Source organism: Brassica rapa, chromosome A02, assembly GCF_000309985.2.
Source record: "Brassica rapa cultivar Chiifu-401-42 chromosome A02, CAAS_Brap_v3.01, whole genome shotgun sequence".
Classification (NCBI taxonomy): Eukaryota; Viridiplantae; Streptophyta; class Magnoliopsida; order Brassicales; family Brassicaceae; genus Brassica; species Brassica rapa.
In genome coordinates this window covers 20,445,103-20,462,825 of record NC_024796.2, presented here as the reverse complement: position 1 = coordinate 20,462,825, position 17,723 = coordinate 20,445,103, and the positions used below count along the sequence as shown (strand labels likewise).

At 32.9% G+C, this 17,723-nt stretch overlaps 2 protein-coding genes across 2 annotated transcripts in view; one reads left to right on the top strand and one right to left on the bottom strand.

The window, feature by feature from the left end:
- Positions 1-162: 162 nt before the first annotated feature.
- The window catches only part of LOC103848602, a 37,649-nt gene continuing 20,088 nt past the window's right edge, over positions 163-17,723 (top strand). Inside the window, exon 1 of the mRNA XM_033284735.1 lies at positions 163-16,464. Coding sequence (XP_033140626.1) covers positions 7,216-7,809 — 594 coding nt within the window. The 5' untranslated portion in view covers positions 163-7,215 and the 3' untranslated portion in view covers positions 7,810-16,464. The remainder of the gene's footprint in view (positions 16,465-17,723) is intronic.
- Positions 9,557-17,723, bottom strand: part of LOC103848601 (zinc finger BED domain-containing protein RICESLEEPER 2-like) — a 10,641-nt gene continuing 2,474 nt past the window's right edge. The window contains exons 2-3 of the mRNA XM_009125477.3: positions 17,303-17,631; positions 9,557-16,954 (exon numbers count right to left, since the gene is read on the bottom strand). Of these exons, the coding sequence (XP_009123725.2) occupies positions 17,545-17,631 (87 nt within the window). The 3' untranslated portion in view covers positions 9,557-16,954; positions 17,303-17,544. The remainder of the gene's footprint in view (positions 16,955-17,302; positions 17,632-17,723) is intronic.

The window sequence follows — 17,723 nt, the reverse complement described above, 5'->3', positions numbered from 1 at the left end:
TTTGAACCGTTCAGCAATATTCCAATATAAATTTATTGATCTAGTCTTGCAGTGGGTTAGTTTGCTTTTTCCAGTATTTCAAATTTTAACCAAATCAAACTGATTTATACAAAGTTATGCTCGGCTGGCCCACCAATCATAACAAAACTTGAGGAAAATACATCATATCAGAGTAACAAAATTATCCTTTTAGATGTCTTGCAGAATCTCTAGTAAAGATAATAAGTTCAGTCATCGTCGGATGAATTTCTGACCACATTTTCTATAGGGCCCTTTTATTTCATTGTTTTCCAAGTTCAGTTATAGACGGCTGATTTGCATCCATGTGAACGACGAAAGACGATTGTTTTCTATCACTGCGTGCTAGGCTATCCGCTTTTGAATTTTGCATCCGTGGTACATAGATAATCTCTGATCGGGTGAAACTCTCTTTCAGGATGTTGATATCTTCCAAATAATTTGCAAAAGCTGGTCATTCTTCTGGTTCTGAAACCATCTTCACCAATTGAGAACAATTCGTTGCAAACGTAACCTGAAATTGACGTAAATTCTTCATGTATTCCATTGCCCATGATAACGCTTCCATCTCCACATGAAGAGGAGAGAGACTAGCCCTAACATTCCTCCCCTTCTATTATGCGCTTCTGCATTTAGTATTATATAGACTTCATATATTATGTCTTTTATTCACTTCAAAATACATTCAAGATTACTTTGATTAATAAATATGTAGATGTTTTTATAATAAATTTGAACTTCATTTCTTCGATAAAATCAAAATACTGGATACTTCATCAAAATCTCTATATAGTTAATTAGAATATACAATAGTTTTCTTTGACAATTCATTTTGTTTTCCTTTGAACTTATCCAAGTGATCTTTATTCTACCAATGCTTACACATTATTATTCCAAAATCCAATACAGGAATCAATAATCTAAATTACATCTCTAGACCATACACGGGACGATAATAGAATCTTCGAAGAACACCGTAAGATTAATCGGTACATGAAAAAGATGAATTACAATTAGAGACATAATACTGTAACACAAATTTGGGGATGATTGGTTGGAGCTGTAGATGCTCTGGACAGCCAAAATTTAGTCTACAACTATATATCTCAACCAATCGAGCTTTGCTTTCCTTAAAAAACTCACAGCAAAAAAATCTCTACAAAATCAAAATATGGCTGTACAGAGCTTTATTTCCAAAGCAAAAAATTAGTGCTTTAGAAATCTACAGCAAGAAAAGCTACAGCAAATAAATCTACAGATTAAATTCGACAGCAAAAAATATAAAGCTACAACACTTACCAATCATCCCCAAAAGTAGAGGATACTAGAATAATGCTCTCCTAGAAATATACCAAATAGATAATTTTGGAACAAAGATTACCATTCACTTTTTCAAAAAAAACGTTTCTTTTTGGCCTCAAAAATAAAACGTAAGTGCTTAACGAGAAAACGATGAACACACTTATATACTACTCCCTCCATTCCTAAAAGATATATGTTCTCGAAAAAAAAATTGTTTCAAAAAAAAATATTTTTTACTTTTTCAATGTATGATTTTATGAAAAATTGTAAGTTTCAAAAAACAATAATGGTGTTTATTGAATTTCTATTGGCTAAAAATTATGAAAAATTGTTATTCACAAAAAACAATGCATATTTAATGAGTTTTTTTAATATATGTGAAAATTCTAGAATATGCATCTTTTGAGAACAGAGGGAGTAATAGTTTGAGAAAAAAACAAACACATTGTACCATGTCTTGTCCAAATTTCTTTGTGGTCCAACTGACCATGCATTGAAAAGTAACACATGTTTTATAGGCATTAGTGGAGATCGCTGGTAAGGGATATTATGTCTCAAATCCGATCGAACGATGTGAATCAGTACCAATGTGCTATGGTAGTAGAAACATACAAAAATCACCAACATCATCCACCATGGTAGCATTATCGCATGACAAGTTTTTGTGAGATCATAATCTGGTTGTTATACATGGTCACATAAGATGGAATAGAATAACTAAACCAAGACACATGCATATACATACACGCCAACAACAAAACTCATAGACATGAAAGTAAATCGCCGATGGTAAGTATGAAATGTGACAACAAATATATTCTCATAGCAAAACTAAAACAGTTTGGAAACTTTTTCTTTGTAATGTCTTTCTTTATTATTCAAACCCTCGTAAAACTAATAGATATATAGGCTAATAATTTAAAGTTAATATAAACAATTAAAACATATGTTAATTTTTAATGTTCATTTGAATGGATGTAGATATATAAAATAACCTAAGAACTATAAAACTAATTTGTTAAACAAAAAATAAAAATGTATGCATATGCTATAATACATATTCAACTATTACAAACATAAGTTACATTTAACCATTTTATGAACGTTATATAAAAACATACTAAAATTAATTAAATGAAAGATAAAAATGCATACATGTGTCGTAATATATTTCTAGAGGATACATAATTTTTTTACTTAGTCCTATTGAACAGAAATTTCCTAACTTATTTTAAAGGTATCGAATCTTTTGATAATTCATTTAATAAATAATTAAAAATATACTTTAAATTTTTGAATTTTTTCATAGCATGTAGTAGATATATGAGGCAAATTTAAAAATACAAAAAAAAAACTAATTAGACATACAAATTAAATTACTGCATGTATTAAAATAAAAATTAATTAAGTAAATGATTAAAATATACAGAGTATAGAGCCATTTAACCAATGGTCTAAAGTTACTTCTGTGGAGCCGATATTATACTTAATAATAATAAGGCTGGAAGTCCATGCTTCATTGGCCTATGGCAAGGGCCGGCTCTTGTATTCATGTTTTGTTGAAAACAGTGGCGGAGGCAGAGTGTTGGCAGGTGGGTCAAATGACCCAGGTGGATTTTATAAAAGAAATTTTTTTTACATGTATAATCCTTTAAAACCTAGATAAATCTTGCAAATTTTAGCTAAATGACCCTTGTGATATATGCTAATTTCGAAATTGACCCCCTTAGAAGTTTTTTCTACCTCCGCCACTGGTTGAAAAAGACATAGTTGTATCTATTCGTCATGGCTTAGATTTGACAAATCCAAAAGATTATACAAATTACAACAAATTTTGTAAAGAAACAGAGATAATGAACTTCTAACCATACCCTAGTGTTCTTGAGCTTACCCGATAGAGAACAAGTTTTAAAAGCAACTCAAACCTAACAAAAAAAAAATTACATAACTCTAAATATATTTGTTAAGAAATTATTATATAAATAAAATAGGGAGATCTTTTTGTGCCTGGGCTGGCGGCTTTTCTAGCACTAATGTTGGGATTTCTCTAGTCAATAGAAATGGAGTGGTTGAAGAGATTGCCAAAATTGTCACTCGTGAGAATAGGCTCCAGTCTTATATCGCTTATGGTGGTCCCTCGTGGTTAGCTAACATCATTCTTGGGGAGGCGAACGCGACCACCTTCCACAGTCTCTCTTGAAGCTTTGGTTAAGAGATCTTCATGAAGATCCTATAATATAAGCTTCGTGGATAATGGTCCTTTACGAAATTTCTGTTTGTTGCATTTTCTTTTTCTATTTCATATTATGTACTCGTGGAATCTTTCCCGCTACTTTGATTCAATGACAAAAAAAATGTTGGGATTTCTCTTCAAATAGTCTTTTCTTATTTGTTTTTAATATTCCCTAGACATTATTTGAAAACTGATTTGTCTTGTGTCATCATCATATTGATTTTAAAAGAAAAATAATGACATGTCATACTAACAATGACCACATGGTTTAAGCTAATTATGAATTGGACATTTACATTTAATGTTGATTTATATTTTTAGTACAGTTTTTAGAATATGATATTAACTCATACATCATCATTAATATAACAATAAATAATATAATATTATAAATAGAAATATTATAACATTTTATAATTTTCAAAATATTATTTAATTCTATTTTATATAAATTTATAATTATTAATACTAAAACATATCATAAAAAAATTTAATGCAGTTTTTAATTTAAATGTTCTCATCCCATTATCATTAGTTTTTAAAAAGATTATTTAGTTTTATGTTTTGATAAATATATACCTAACAAAATTTTCTTTTAATTTTATAGAGTTGGATTTAATATATTTTAACTAAAAGAAATAGATAAAAAAAATTCCAAGATTATAATTTTACACAAAATTAAATATTATAAGCAAATTATAAAATTTAACAAAATTTTATTTTTAAATATTATATAAAATTTTAAAGCTATTATTTGTGCAGAAAACACCTAGTTATAACTTTATTTTGGTTGTTTCTTTCAAAGTTTCCAGGGATATTTTTGTTTTCATCTGTCTTTTTTAATCAGTGATTTATTCGTTTTGCTCCGATCTTTGTAGTGGTGATTATCACAGGTTGTTTGACGGAGTCTAGATGAAACTCCTTTGAAAGGATCTCTTGTAGAACAGATCTAACCAAAGAAAATAATATATTTTTGTCTTGAAAACTTTTATTGTGTAGGCAATGAACCTGATTGTAGCCCGTTGTGGTACGAGATAGTACTTCGATTGTTTGAAAATTGCGGAATACGATCATTTTGATATCAATATATTGGCAATATCCAACCAAATTTTTGGTCTAGACTTCATCATTGATTTCTCTTGTAATCGTATATGTTAGATCATATTTTTTAGGAAAAATGATTACTAACTACATAAAGTATTGGTCATCACATGGCTAACCATACAAACTAAACTAATGTATATCTAACCACACGAAGTATATGTTATGTATAAGAACATTTCTCAAATTAATGATGTTATGTAGTTGACATCATGAATTTAATTTTATTCATCCAAAAACTGATGTGGATGCCAGAGACCGTTTAAATATATCATTTTATCAATGAAAATATGACCGACCCAACTGGAATTAAACTAAAATTAGATTTTTACCTGTATTTTAAAATCATAAGAATTTTAAACAAAATCTAGTTTACAAAATCAATATGTTTAAAAAGAACTATATAATTGTATTATTTTTATCTATATTAATATGAAAGTTGTATAAGATATTATTGATTTTTTTTTTTGTTTTCTAAATTATTTTAATATGTTTTGCTATGAAATTTTAATAATAAATTTGCAATTCATTTGATTAATTGTGTGATATATTTACATCTTTGATAACTTTTCAATTATAAAACTTATTTGTTGTCAATTTATTGACTCTAATATTTTATTTGTTTAAGACTTATGTGATGTCAACATAAACAAAACAGAATCTTGCATATATAATCATATATTATATACTTTTAAGAATAAAAATAATCAAAGAATAAGAATCTCATATGAAAGTTTTACTAAGTTTAAATGAATGCAATTTTTGTTTATGAATATATAAATAAAATAATTCATTAACTTAGTTAATTTCATATTAAACAAATAAAATGATAGAGTAACTAAATTGACATCAAATAAGGTTTATAATAATTTTTTAATAAGTATATATAATACAATTAGTCAAGCGAATTACAAAATTTTTATTAAAAGTTCATAACAAAGCATATTTAAATAATTTTAAAAAATAAGTAAATAATATCTTAAATAACTTTAATATTTAATATAATATATTATTTTTGAAAACCCTAAAATAAAAATGTTAAAACACTACTTATCAAAATTTTATAAAACAAATTGATTTTGTAAATTAGTTTATGCTAAAACACTACTTATCAAGATTTTATAAAACATATTGATTTTGTAAATTAGTTTTTGTTTAAAAATATTCTTACGATTTTAAAACACGGAAAAAAAATCAAATTTAGATAAATTACCATCAGGTACATCATATTTTAATTGATGAAACGAGATATTTAAATGGTCTCTAACATACACATCATTTTTGGATGAATAAATTTCAACTCGTGATGTTAATTACTTAACATCATAAAGTTAAGGGATGTTGTCATGCATAACATATACTTCGTGTAGGTAAGTATAGATTAGTTTAGTTTGCATGGTTAGCCATATGATGATCAATATTTCATGTAGTCAGTAATAATTTTCCTATTTTTTAACGGGTTAGATTTTTTCTCAAGAGCTTGTTTTCACTTTATTGATGTGTTGTAGGGATGGGATGGAACCGGATATCCGGATATTTAAGGTATCCAGATTCGGATCCGGACTTGTCAGATCCGTGGATTTAATATCTGAGTCCATATTTGTGGTTTCCGGATATCCAGATTTCATATATCCGTCTAGATATTGTACTACCCGCGGATATCTTGACCTGGAATTTGACTCATAAAAAATAATTAAAAATATTTTTAAAAAAATACTAAAATTCTAAAAATAATGTATAAATTAAATATTTATACAAGATTTATAAATATATTCATATGTATATAAAATTAAAATTAAAATATAACATTATAAAACTAATTTTATGTATAAGTATTAATAAATCTTAATAAAATTAAACCTTCTAAAAATACAGATCTGGATCTGGGTATTTAGACCTAAAAATCAAGATATCGGGATCTGGATTCGGTTTTGACGGATCTGAGATTTTCTATCTGGATCAGGATTTGGGCATTCCGGATATCCTATTTTCGGAACGGATCTTGGATCGAATCCGGATCCCGGATAATAATTCCAGGGCTCATGCGATGTATCATATCAATTTTTATGTTATTATCTTTGATTGAGAATATTGAATAAACGAATTTTAGACTAAAAAGTATATATAGCGGACAATGCTTTTCAAGGAGGTTAAGTTGAGCAGTATTTATATTATAGAAATGTAATTTAGTTAAGACCACCTATTCAAAATTTTGACATGCCGACATTACGTACGTCGTAAATGACCAACCAGCAAACTGTATATTACGCTTAAATGAATATTGATTTTCATTTTCTTATAGTAGTGTACAGCTTACTTGCTATGATAAACAAAAACAAAGACCTCAAACGCAAACTACAAAATAACTTTCTTTGGTTCCCTATGCAATATGAAAAGTGAAGAGTTCTTAATTAGCACAGAATTTTCCAAGCTTAACTTTTTGACTTTTATCTCTCTAATCATCTGCTAATCATCCCTTCACATCACTATAAAAAGCACCACGTACCAAAGTTCGTGATATCATATTTTGTTAGTTTCAAATTATAATTTCTTTTAAAAAAATGCCGATCCTAACTCCGGCCATCAGACTCGTGGTTTTCAGGCAAAGTCTTCGACCACATTCCGCTGTTGCATTCCTCGTTGAGTTCCTCTGCTTTGTCTTAGAGCTACTTGACAAGGAGAAAGATCTAGCAAAGATATTCGGCATCGTTTCTGCTTGTGACACATTAATCTTCACTATGCTCGATATAATCCAAAATCTGATCGAAGGAGGAGTGAAAATACGAAGATGCGGTCAAGTGTTTTGGCTTTACAAAAACGATGGGAGTCTCTATTGGCACACACTAAACGCGTATTTACTGATGTTGTCCATTGTCCACGTCATTGGCTCCGCAATTTCATATAGGTCTCGTAGACGTTATCTAGTCTTGCTCCCGCTTTTTGTTGCTGGCCTAGAGCTTCTTCCTCAAGAGGCATATCAGATTCTTGGAAATGATCAGAGTCAAAACCTTCAAGATTACGTTGAGCCAGATCAAGTTCCACGAGATTGTATTGGGCCTCTTCAGAATCCATTAGATGGTATTGAGCTGGAGGAAGGCGATAGAGTGCCGGATCAAGAAGTTGCTGACCATGTTGCGCCTGATGGTGTCTCATAAAATATTAAGGCCTAAGCTGAAAAGACACCGTATTGTATATATGTATATATATGGGTGTATGGTGGTGTTCAAAAGAAAAAAGGGTGTATGGATGTTTGGTACTTTGTCTTAAAAATGCTATGTACTTGTCGTTGTATACGATTCTAATTATAAAGACAATAGGCATGTCGGATGCGGTAATGTAAAAGAATATTTACAACAACTTCTTATGAATTAAAAAATGAAAGTACGTACTTAAAATGTTTTTATTGTGAATGTTTTATTCAAGCAATTATGTTTGAGTTAGTGACATTTGAATAATTTCTTGTATGTTTGATGTTGAGCTGGTAATTTTTGTATATATTTGTTTATGTATCTATTTAGTCAAATTTTGTATATATTTACAACAATGCATATATTTGTTTATGTATTTAGTCAAGTTTTTTTCTTTTTTTTTTCCATTTTTTTCTCGTTTCTTCACTTTTTACTCTCTACAAAGAACTGTTCCTTGATAGAAACTAGCCAAGCATGTGTTTGAAATTTTTTTTCTATAATAATTTTAGGGGCTAATGATGAAGATTTATATTCAAAAGTTCTGGTGGTACTAGGCTGGTTAGGATCATCAAGGAAGGATGCGCAAGATGTAAACATAACAGGCCCATCAAGCATGAAGAATGAAGAGGTGATGGGCCCTCGACAACAAGTGAAGCCCACAGCTCTACATTCAAAGACTCCAACGGCTAAGTCAGCAAAATGTAAAGACAACGCTTCCTCAGCTACAGACAAACAGAGTACGAACTCTGTCATTAAGGTTCAGAACAGATATGGTCTCCTCTCTGATAATGAGTCTTGAGAAGAGCTTTACAGCCAAGCAGAATATGCTACAGGATATTCCTTTAGGTCTAGACAAGTTCTCTTAGTATAAATAAGCTATCTTGTAAAACCCTAAGACTTGAGTGAAATAAGAATGAAGAGTTTAAACCATTGAAATTGTCTCTCTGTTCTTCTCTGTTTCTCTGTAATTACTTACACAAGATTTGACTCTCATTGGATTTTTTTTTTCATCTGGTTTTATTAATACGATCAACAAAGGATACAAGAGTAAGATTCTACAAACGGAGGACCACAAGACTGTCCCCGATAACCAAAGCCGGAAGAAACACGAGATATTCCCGGAGACTGAGCCCAAACCAGGGAAACAAACATTCAAACAACACTTAACATTAAACACATAATAGGAAACTGAAATCATAACAGACTGGCACAAAACCACGACGAGCAAACCTCTAAACATCTGGAAATCCAATGAAAGATATCTACTGGGGGATTGGGGAATGCCCTCAGCTCAATTTTTATTACATTCTTTTTGTAAATAAATTTTTTGTGGACCAAATTACTTATTTCTGCTTGGCATATATATATATATTAAATCCGACACTGTCTCTATATATGTTAATCTTACTTGATGAAATACAAATTTGATACCATTTTTAAAATTTATCTCTAAAGAATATCTATTTTCATAAATATTTTAAGTTTAAATGAAAAAATTAAACTAATCTTTAAAATAATATATAAATTCTTAATAATAACTTATAAAATATTTGTAGAAGTTTATAAACTCAATCCCACCCCTTGAATACTAAATCCTAAACAATAATCACTACATCCTAAATCCAAATATTAGAGTATTTTTCATTGAATATATTTTGTAAAATGGTAACTAACTTATGATATTTAAAGTAATTTTCATCTTACATTTACTTCGTTGAGTTGGATGCTTCTTTCCATTGTGTGATTTTTTTCCGGGTAATCTCGACCATGATTCTTTATGATTCGTAGTCTCGAGTAATGACCGTTAGTTCTTTTTTTTTCAATTGTATTATTAAGCCTTTTAGGCAAATAAATTAAACAATGAGAATTAGCCAAACAAATATAGAAAAATGATAATATTAGTAGGGATCCAAAGTAAACTAACACATATTTATCTTGCGAGTGGATGACCAAAGATTTTATATATAAAAGCTTCAAATTTGCTTTTGGAATAGTTGAATCGCAAATGAGATAATCTTCGTATTAATCCAAAGACGCCATGATTTAAACTGAATTGCGAACGATTGTCACTCTCTTTTTAATACTCCAGTAGGAGTCACCGAGACCAGACAAATCTTTATATTACTCTTTTGAAAATAATAGAGTCAAAAAGATTACCATTTTCAGAGTAACCATAGTTTGCAGCAAAAAATCCATCACCATCAAATGAAGAACCATCAACGAGAAGCCGGTAAGACCCGTCGCCACCATCTGCATTAGATATGTCAATTACCTTTTCTAAACGGTTCAATTGAACCGAAGTTTTTGGCTTACTAAATCTATTGGAAGAAACATACAAAAGAACAATAAAATTTCCGCATTTAAAATAAATTGACAATCAAACAAATCAAATGATAGAAAGTAAAGCAAAAAAAAAAGAAGCAAAACGAACCAAACAAGCCGATGTCAGAGCTATAGAAGCCTCCGGTCATCGGCTTGAAACTAAGAAAAATCTCTCTCTTTTTCTCTTGATGGCTAGAGTTTTCGATGGGAGATAATATTTTTCGATTGACCGTTAGTTCAGTATGCATAAACTTTCTTTCTACAAAGAAATGGGAATTATTAAATAAGGAAAGACAAAATTGATTAGATATAGATAATGTGGTTCTAACAATGTGCAGGGTCGGTCATGGGTCATGTAAATGAAACATTTGTTACATGCCTCCAAATGTTTTGATGAAAATTATATTCCCCTGAGAAAATTTTTTACTCTCAAATTTATATTAAAAAATTAGTTGAAAACTTTAATAGATCGCCTACAGGGATGGCCCCTGTTGACAATGTGTGTTAAGATACTATGTTTTACTTGGCTTGCTATAAGAAACATGTTATCCTCCGTAGATTGTAAGTAAGTGATATCACTCAAATTATCCTAAGGAGTGATTTGTACTCTCTCAAATAAGAAGTCGAGTTGTAGCACATAAGGATCAAATTCACAAGGAGCTAAGACACACAAAAGATCTAGTAGTTATGTGGTTAGCTAGGAAAACATGTTTAAATGTAAATAGCATTGGTGTGAGCAAGGTAATTGCTCGGTTGATTGATTGGGGTTTTGAAACAGATATGAAAGGCGTTAGACTTAGAGTTTCTATTCAGACAATCAGGGTTATAGAGATATAGAGACTAAGTGTATGTTGGATATTCTAGAATTCAAACTAAAAGAATAGTCGATCAACTTCCGTATATTTAGACTATCTATTGCCAGATCTATATTCAGATGTCGCTTGTTGGTCTTGAAAAAGTGTCGATCGATACCAATTATGAATTTTTGATCGATACACCTTTCAGCCCGTCGATCGGTGCAACTACTGAGTTGTTGATCAACATTCCTTCCAGTAAGCTTTACCGCACGGGTTTGACTTGTTCACTTGGTTAAACTAAATCAGCTGTCGCTTTTTTCTAGCAATCCTAGCACAATGTAAACTAGATCAGACAAATGACCATGCTTCCGCTTGCGCCCTAATATCTATGGACAAGGTCCTAGTCAGCTACTTTAGAACACATCCATTAAAGAACAGTTCAATTGATTGATATCCAAACACTTAGCAACTACATATTTTGAGGTAATCCCTCATGAATATCTGAACCCTAAATCTAACAAAGAGAACTACTCATACATAGTTAAACAATTCATAACAAGACAATAGTAAAACTGCATAGAATAGATAAGAGTAGAAAAACTTGGAGTTCCATTCACAAATCTCTGAAGGAGTCTTGGATCTTCTCTCCAAACCTAAAACTCTAAGTATTTTGCTGTGTAAGAAAGTATGAAAGCGTGTGTTTCCTAGAACAATGACAGAGCACATAAATATTAAGTTAAAACTCGTCAGGGGAAATTTGGTAATTCTTTTGGGACTTGGGCTTAAAAGTTCGCTGGAACCAAGTCTGGTCTTTGCGCACTTCGCCGTCGATCGAAAACACATGGTATGTGTCGATCGATTATAATCTTCAATCATCGACAGCCAGACTGTTCGATGGTCAGTTACGGGCCCTGTTCGGAACTACGCTAGGCGTAAGTGAGACGGCTGGTCTAAGCCTAGCGAGTTAACATAAATTCGGAGAGTAATCAGAGATTAATCGGGGCCTAGTTTTAAGTGATTTTTTAATATTTCTAAAACTGTATATATATTAATCAATTTTCGTAATGAAACACATATTGTCTTGTACTCTGGTGGAAGGTTAGCTGCTTTTTAAGCATTATGTCACGTCTTCGATATGAGGCCCTAGAAGCGTGTTTTCTTTAATCTCTTCTTTAAATAATGGCAAAACTATAATTAAACCTTCTTCTTCCTTTCTTGTCGCTTGGAGTTTCTGCAACTCTTACCATAGCCACTAATTTAGTCTATCACCATTCACTCAAATCTTTCGTTTTTCTTATTGTTTTTTCATCAAACTCGTAGATCTCGCATGTACAACTCGATTTAAGCATTTAAAACCTGAAAAGACGAACTTTTTTGGTGAACCCAATTTTTTAACAAATTTTCATGAAATGTTGCGGCTGATCTCCGCCGAACGTTTCGATGCTGCGTAATCGGTCTCCGCGCCCGCGTTTTCGTACAGGAGTTACAGGTCCTTTTCACTTTATCTCCAAAATGCACCAAAATCATTTTTTTCCTCCAAATCACTCCAAAACCTGAAAACGTATTAAAAAGACTCTAAAACAGCTATAATGTATTTAAAAACACCTATATACCAAGTGGGTAAAATCTATGGTATATCAACTCCCTCAAACTTATTCTTTTGCTTGTCCTCAAGCAAAACAATGAGCAGTCTCTCTGAAAGAGATTTGAAAACAGCAGGGACTCACACAATTTAAGAACTCACTATCATCACCTCAGCAATATTCCACATCAAATCAATCTCAACTTCAAAAGTACTTTATATGCAATATCCTAGTTTAGCAACCAATTTCATTCATCCAACAACTTAACTAATCATGTATGACTAAACCTCTCCTGACCTTATTTCTTACATAAAACAAAATTGTATGCTTTGCCTTGGGAATATCGATCACTAAACCCATGGAATCCACTTAAGCAAGTATCTGGACCTAGAGGTAACCCTTTTCTGGTTTTCCTTATCTCTTCTCTTTTCTCTGAATCCAATTTATAGTATATATATATATATATATATTTATATATATATAGTATATATAAATATATATATATATATATATATATATATATATATATATATATATATATATATATATTTATTATTTATTTATTTTTATTACTAGGCAAAGTTGTAGGCGAAATAGTAAGGTCATCGATAATGTATTTACCCCTCGCTTCCAAACAATGTGTGATCATTCTATTAGAGTAAAATAATGGGGTCGCTGTAGACACTCCTACCCTTCTAAACGGCAAGAAATCAACTCAATCTTCTGTAAATATATATATGGATGCCAAAGAAAGGTTGAAGGAAAACCAGGGACACTAAGTCTAATACCTTCCAGACTTGAAGGAGGATTCCGATCCAATATATACCATGCCCCAAGACAAGCAAGTTGAGCTCAATTAGGTTGGAGGTTGGATTTGGTTCCTTCAAACAGTCTCAGCAAGTGTGAATAATTGGCAGGATGATCCACTTTAGCATCTATAATACAATCTGCAGTTAATAAATCTAAGAATGATGCTAAAGAGTGGTTAGATAAGTGAGGGAAATTGAAAAAAGTTCATTGTCCCCTTCTTGACTCAATAAAACTTTTTGAAAACATTTATAAAACTCATAGGTAAATTAATATCAGTAAACTTTCCCCTAGACTTAAATTACACTATCCCTAGTGTATATCTAGTCGGAGTTTGGTGAGAACATAAATCATAAGTACATAATGTAACAAGGAAAACTATATACCTGATCGCGGATGTCGATGTCGATTGACACATTGAAGTGTCTATCAATCGTTTCTGGTGTCGTGATGTCGAACGACGTCGACTTGGTCTCATCGGTCGATGACTGAGTAATCGTCTCCTCGGGTCTCTTTTTGGTTTTTCTGTTTTTTATACCTGCAATAAATTGAATGAAAAAATAAATAATTTAAAAAGTGAAAACTGAAAAAAAATTACCTAATAGTGGGTTGCTTCCCACTCAGCGCTTTGTAATAGTCATTTAGCTTGACTTTGGAAGCTGTTTTTGGCTAGTAAGGAGGTGGATGACTACTTGTTGGGAAACAAGTGTCTACATCTTCGTTGCTCATCTGGAACCATGTACCAATGAAGCTTCTTATGGTCTTATTTCCTCTGGTCCACTGATTTTTCAGTATCTCCTTATCAACCTCAATGACATGCATCCTATTCTGAAGATTACCAATGCTGCACTGGTGAATTCCAAGTCTGGCATGTGTTGATTCTGTGATGTCCTTCAACTCTTAATAGATATCTTCTTTCAACAAGTCTTGAGAGAAAGTGATATCATCAAGCTTATCATGTAAGAATTTCTCGGTTACCAGCTTGCCTCATAATGTTGTATAATCGCTGTCGATCGATGGTGACTGCTCTGCTTGAAAATATAGAAGTCTCTGAATCGTGTATTTCTCCTGCTGCAGTGCGTTCATGTGTGTAGTCAATGAATCTATGTCGTCACGGAGCGGGTAGTAGATACCATTAAGCCTATAGGTGAATGATTGTAGCCTATCTTCAAATGATGCAAGTTGAGCGTCGATCGATGTACGGATGTGGGCGTCGATCTATTGTTAAATGTGAGCGGCAATCGATTTCTATGCTCCTCCACCGACTGCATGTTGTTCTTGAATCATGGCTATGTCTTGCTTCATATCATCTGTGCGTGTGGTTAACCAGCTTATATTGTTGTTGAATGGGTAGTAGATGTCATCGAGCCTCTTGGAATGATAATCATATGTCGTCCTCATAGCTCTATAGATATCTGCTACCAACTCATCAATCTCTGCTTTGATGTAAGTGGCTTGTTCTGCACGGTTGATGTTACACTATACTCGTTTTTCATCTCCCAATGAGGTTTCATTTTCATGTTCTGATGAAGCGATCTTCGTCTCAATTCGGACTGACCGTCGATCCATGGTGCATCTGCTTCGCCGATCAATGGTGGATCCTCTGCTATGTTCTGCGTGTCTAAGAATTTTCTAGACCCATTCATGGCAATGATTTCAGCAATTTCCTCCCTGGATATGTTGAGAATGTGTCCATCCATGGATCGTGCTTGGCCTTCTGGATCCCTGAAAATACCAAATTCATCTCCCAATGAGGTTTCATTTTCCTGTTCTAGAGAAGCGCTCTTCGTCTCAATTCGGACTGACCGTCGATTGATGGTGCATCTGCTTCGTCGATCGATGATGGATCCTCTGCTCTGTTATGAGTGTCTATTAAGTTTCTGGACCCATTCATGGAAATGATTTCAGCAATTTCCTCCCTGGATATGTTGAGAATGTGTCCATCCAGGGCTCGTGCTTGGCCTTCTGGATCCCTGAAAATACCATATTCATATGGAGTTAGATAAGCATAATTTGTATTATCTTTTACTTGTACCTCGGAATTTGGTGTGTGATGAGCGTCAATCGATGGCTTGGTGTTGATGTCGATTTAATTTTGCCTTCTTATCTGCATGTGATGTATGGAGAACTCCTTCTTCTTCCATGGCAACACCATGATACTCGATATTCTTCTCTCTGGGGTAATCCTCGTCATACTCCTCAGATCGCATCTCATGTAGTGCAATGTCAACTGCAAAGCTCTCATGATGGCTATCATTTTCTCAACTGCCAATATAATAGTCGTCATGTCTGCTGATCGTGTCACCGTAATGGTAATCAATCGATATCTGAGGCTGGGTGTTAACTACAAAACTCGGATAGCAGTGTTTTGGCAAAGCGAAAGTTTCATTCGCATGACTACTGTCGATCGATTTCCTAGGTGGTTATCGATCGTTGGCTGAATGGCATTGTCGATCGATGGTTGAGTATGGCTGTCGATTGATGCTTCACACTTTGTCTAGTATTCAGCTTCAAATTCACAGTAGCATGCTGCTATGAATCTTGTATCAACTCCAGTGTTGGACGTATGTGGCTTGTCAATTCTGACTGGATCATAGTAGACATCATGGTTTATCAGTGTTAGACACAACTGATTAGTCTGCATGTTGCAAACTGCCCATACCGTAGCCATGAAGGCTCTCCAAGGGAGTAGAGAATGATTCATGTTCAGTTTGTTGTCTAGGACATGGAAGTCAACTGGAACTAGTGCATTACCAATCTCCACCTCAAGGTTTCTGGTGATTCCTCCTGAGTTCCTCGTAGAATAGTCCAAAAAAGTGAATGAATCCTCCGAAGGCTCTATCTTCAGACCCAGATGGTCTGCCATTATCTTGGTTAGTATGCTGATTGATGAACCTGTGTCACACAGCGCACACATGAATTCAATGCCCTTCAACAAACATGGCACTGCAAATTTCCCAGGATCACTCATCTTCTTTAGTGTAATCCTCTGCTTCATCTTCTCTCTGACCTGATTGAACATCCTATGTATGTCATGTTCAGTTTCCTTGGTCTCTCTGAAGAACATCCACAACATGTGGGTAAAGTAAGCTTCCTCAAACGGCTTGTCCAAGGTAGGGATGTTAAAATAGGTGAAATAACCCAGCCCAGCCCAACCCACAAAAAACCCGACCCAGTTTATGCCCAGCCCGCGAAAATCCAAAAACATTATGATTAAATTAAAACCCATAAAATAACCCAGTAGGGTATAGGTTTACCCATGGGTACCCAAACTATTTTATTTGTTGTAAAGAGATCATGTAAAATATTTATATCTTTTTGCATACATAATCAAATTATACATTTTATATACTAATAAAAAGATAATTTAAATATCTATGCATAAATATTAAAATCACAATTATAATAAATTTATATTTGATTCAGATTGAAACAAATTGTAGCTTGCAACATTTGTAAAGAAGTAGCAAAAGTATTTTTATTCAGATTAAAATAAATAGTAGTTTGCAATATTTGTAGCTTCTTGAATCTTGAATCTCTCTCATACTCCTGAAGAACTTGCAACATTTGTAGCTTCCTCATCGAAATTATCTTCAATATCACCTAGAATACCAAAACAAACAAAGCACCAAAGCATCAGTCACCAAAGTTGGTGGTGAAGAACAACAAATTGTCACCAAAGGCACATCAATATGCTCTTTACTAATGCTTCAACAACACCAGAAACTAGAAGTCTTCAAAGAATCAGATTCTTACAACTGCAATGACTAATCATGAATGTCCAAAGCCATAAGAAAGACATAATCTTATTACTGCTGTCTACGTTTACAGCCAATGACGAGACAGAGAGGAATATTTAATCGCTGTAGCTAATATCTAAGTCAAGGCATCAAAGACAACGAACAATGAATGCATGAAGCACACACATGGATGCACACACTGTAAAGTTACCTTCAAGTTCTGGATAACCACGCAACCAGTTACGAGTGCAAAGCAATGCTTGCACATTGTCTGGAAAAAGGCGGTTTCTGTATGGGGTCAATACACGACCACCGATACTGAAAGCGGACTCTGATGCAACTGTAGTTATTGGGATACTGAGAAGATCCATTGCTAGCACAGCTAAGTCACCATGGTGATGCCCATTTTCTTTCCAATAGCTCAAAACTTCTATATCTGCAAAAGCTTTTAACTCAAGCCTCGGCTTCCAAATACAATTCCAAACTCGTCTTTGTGTTATCTGAACCATGGTGAATACTCCTTTCAAGTTCAAAAAGATCCTATATTGTAATCAGACAAGAACATCAATATAATCAGACAATTTCAACTATACTCATCAAGACAAGAAAATAAGTAAATTAAGTAATCTTAC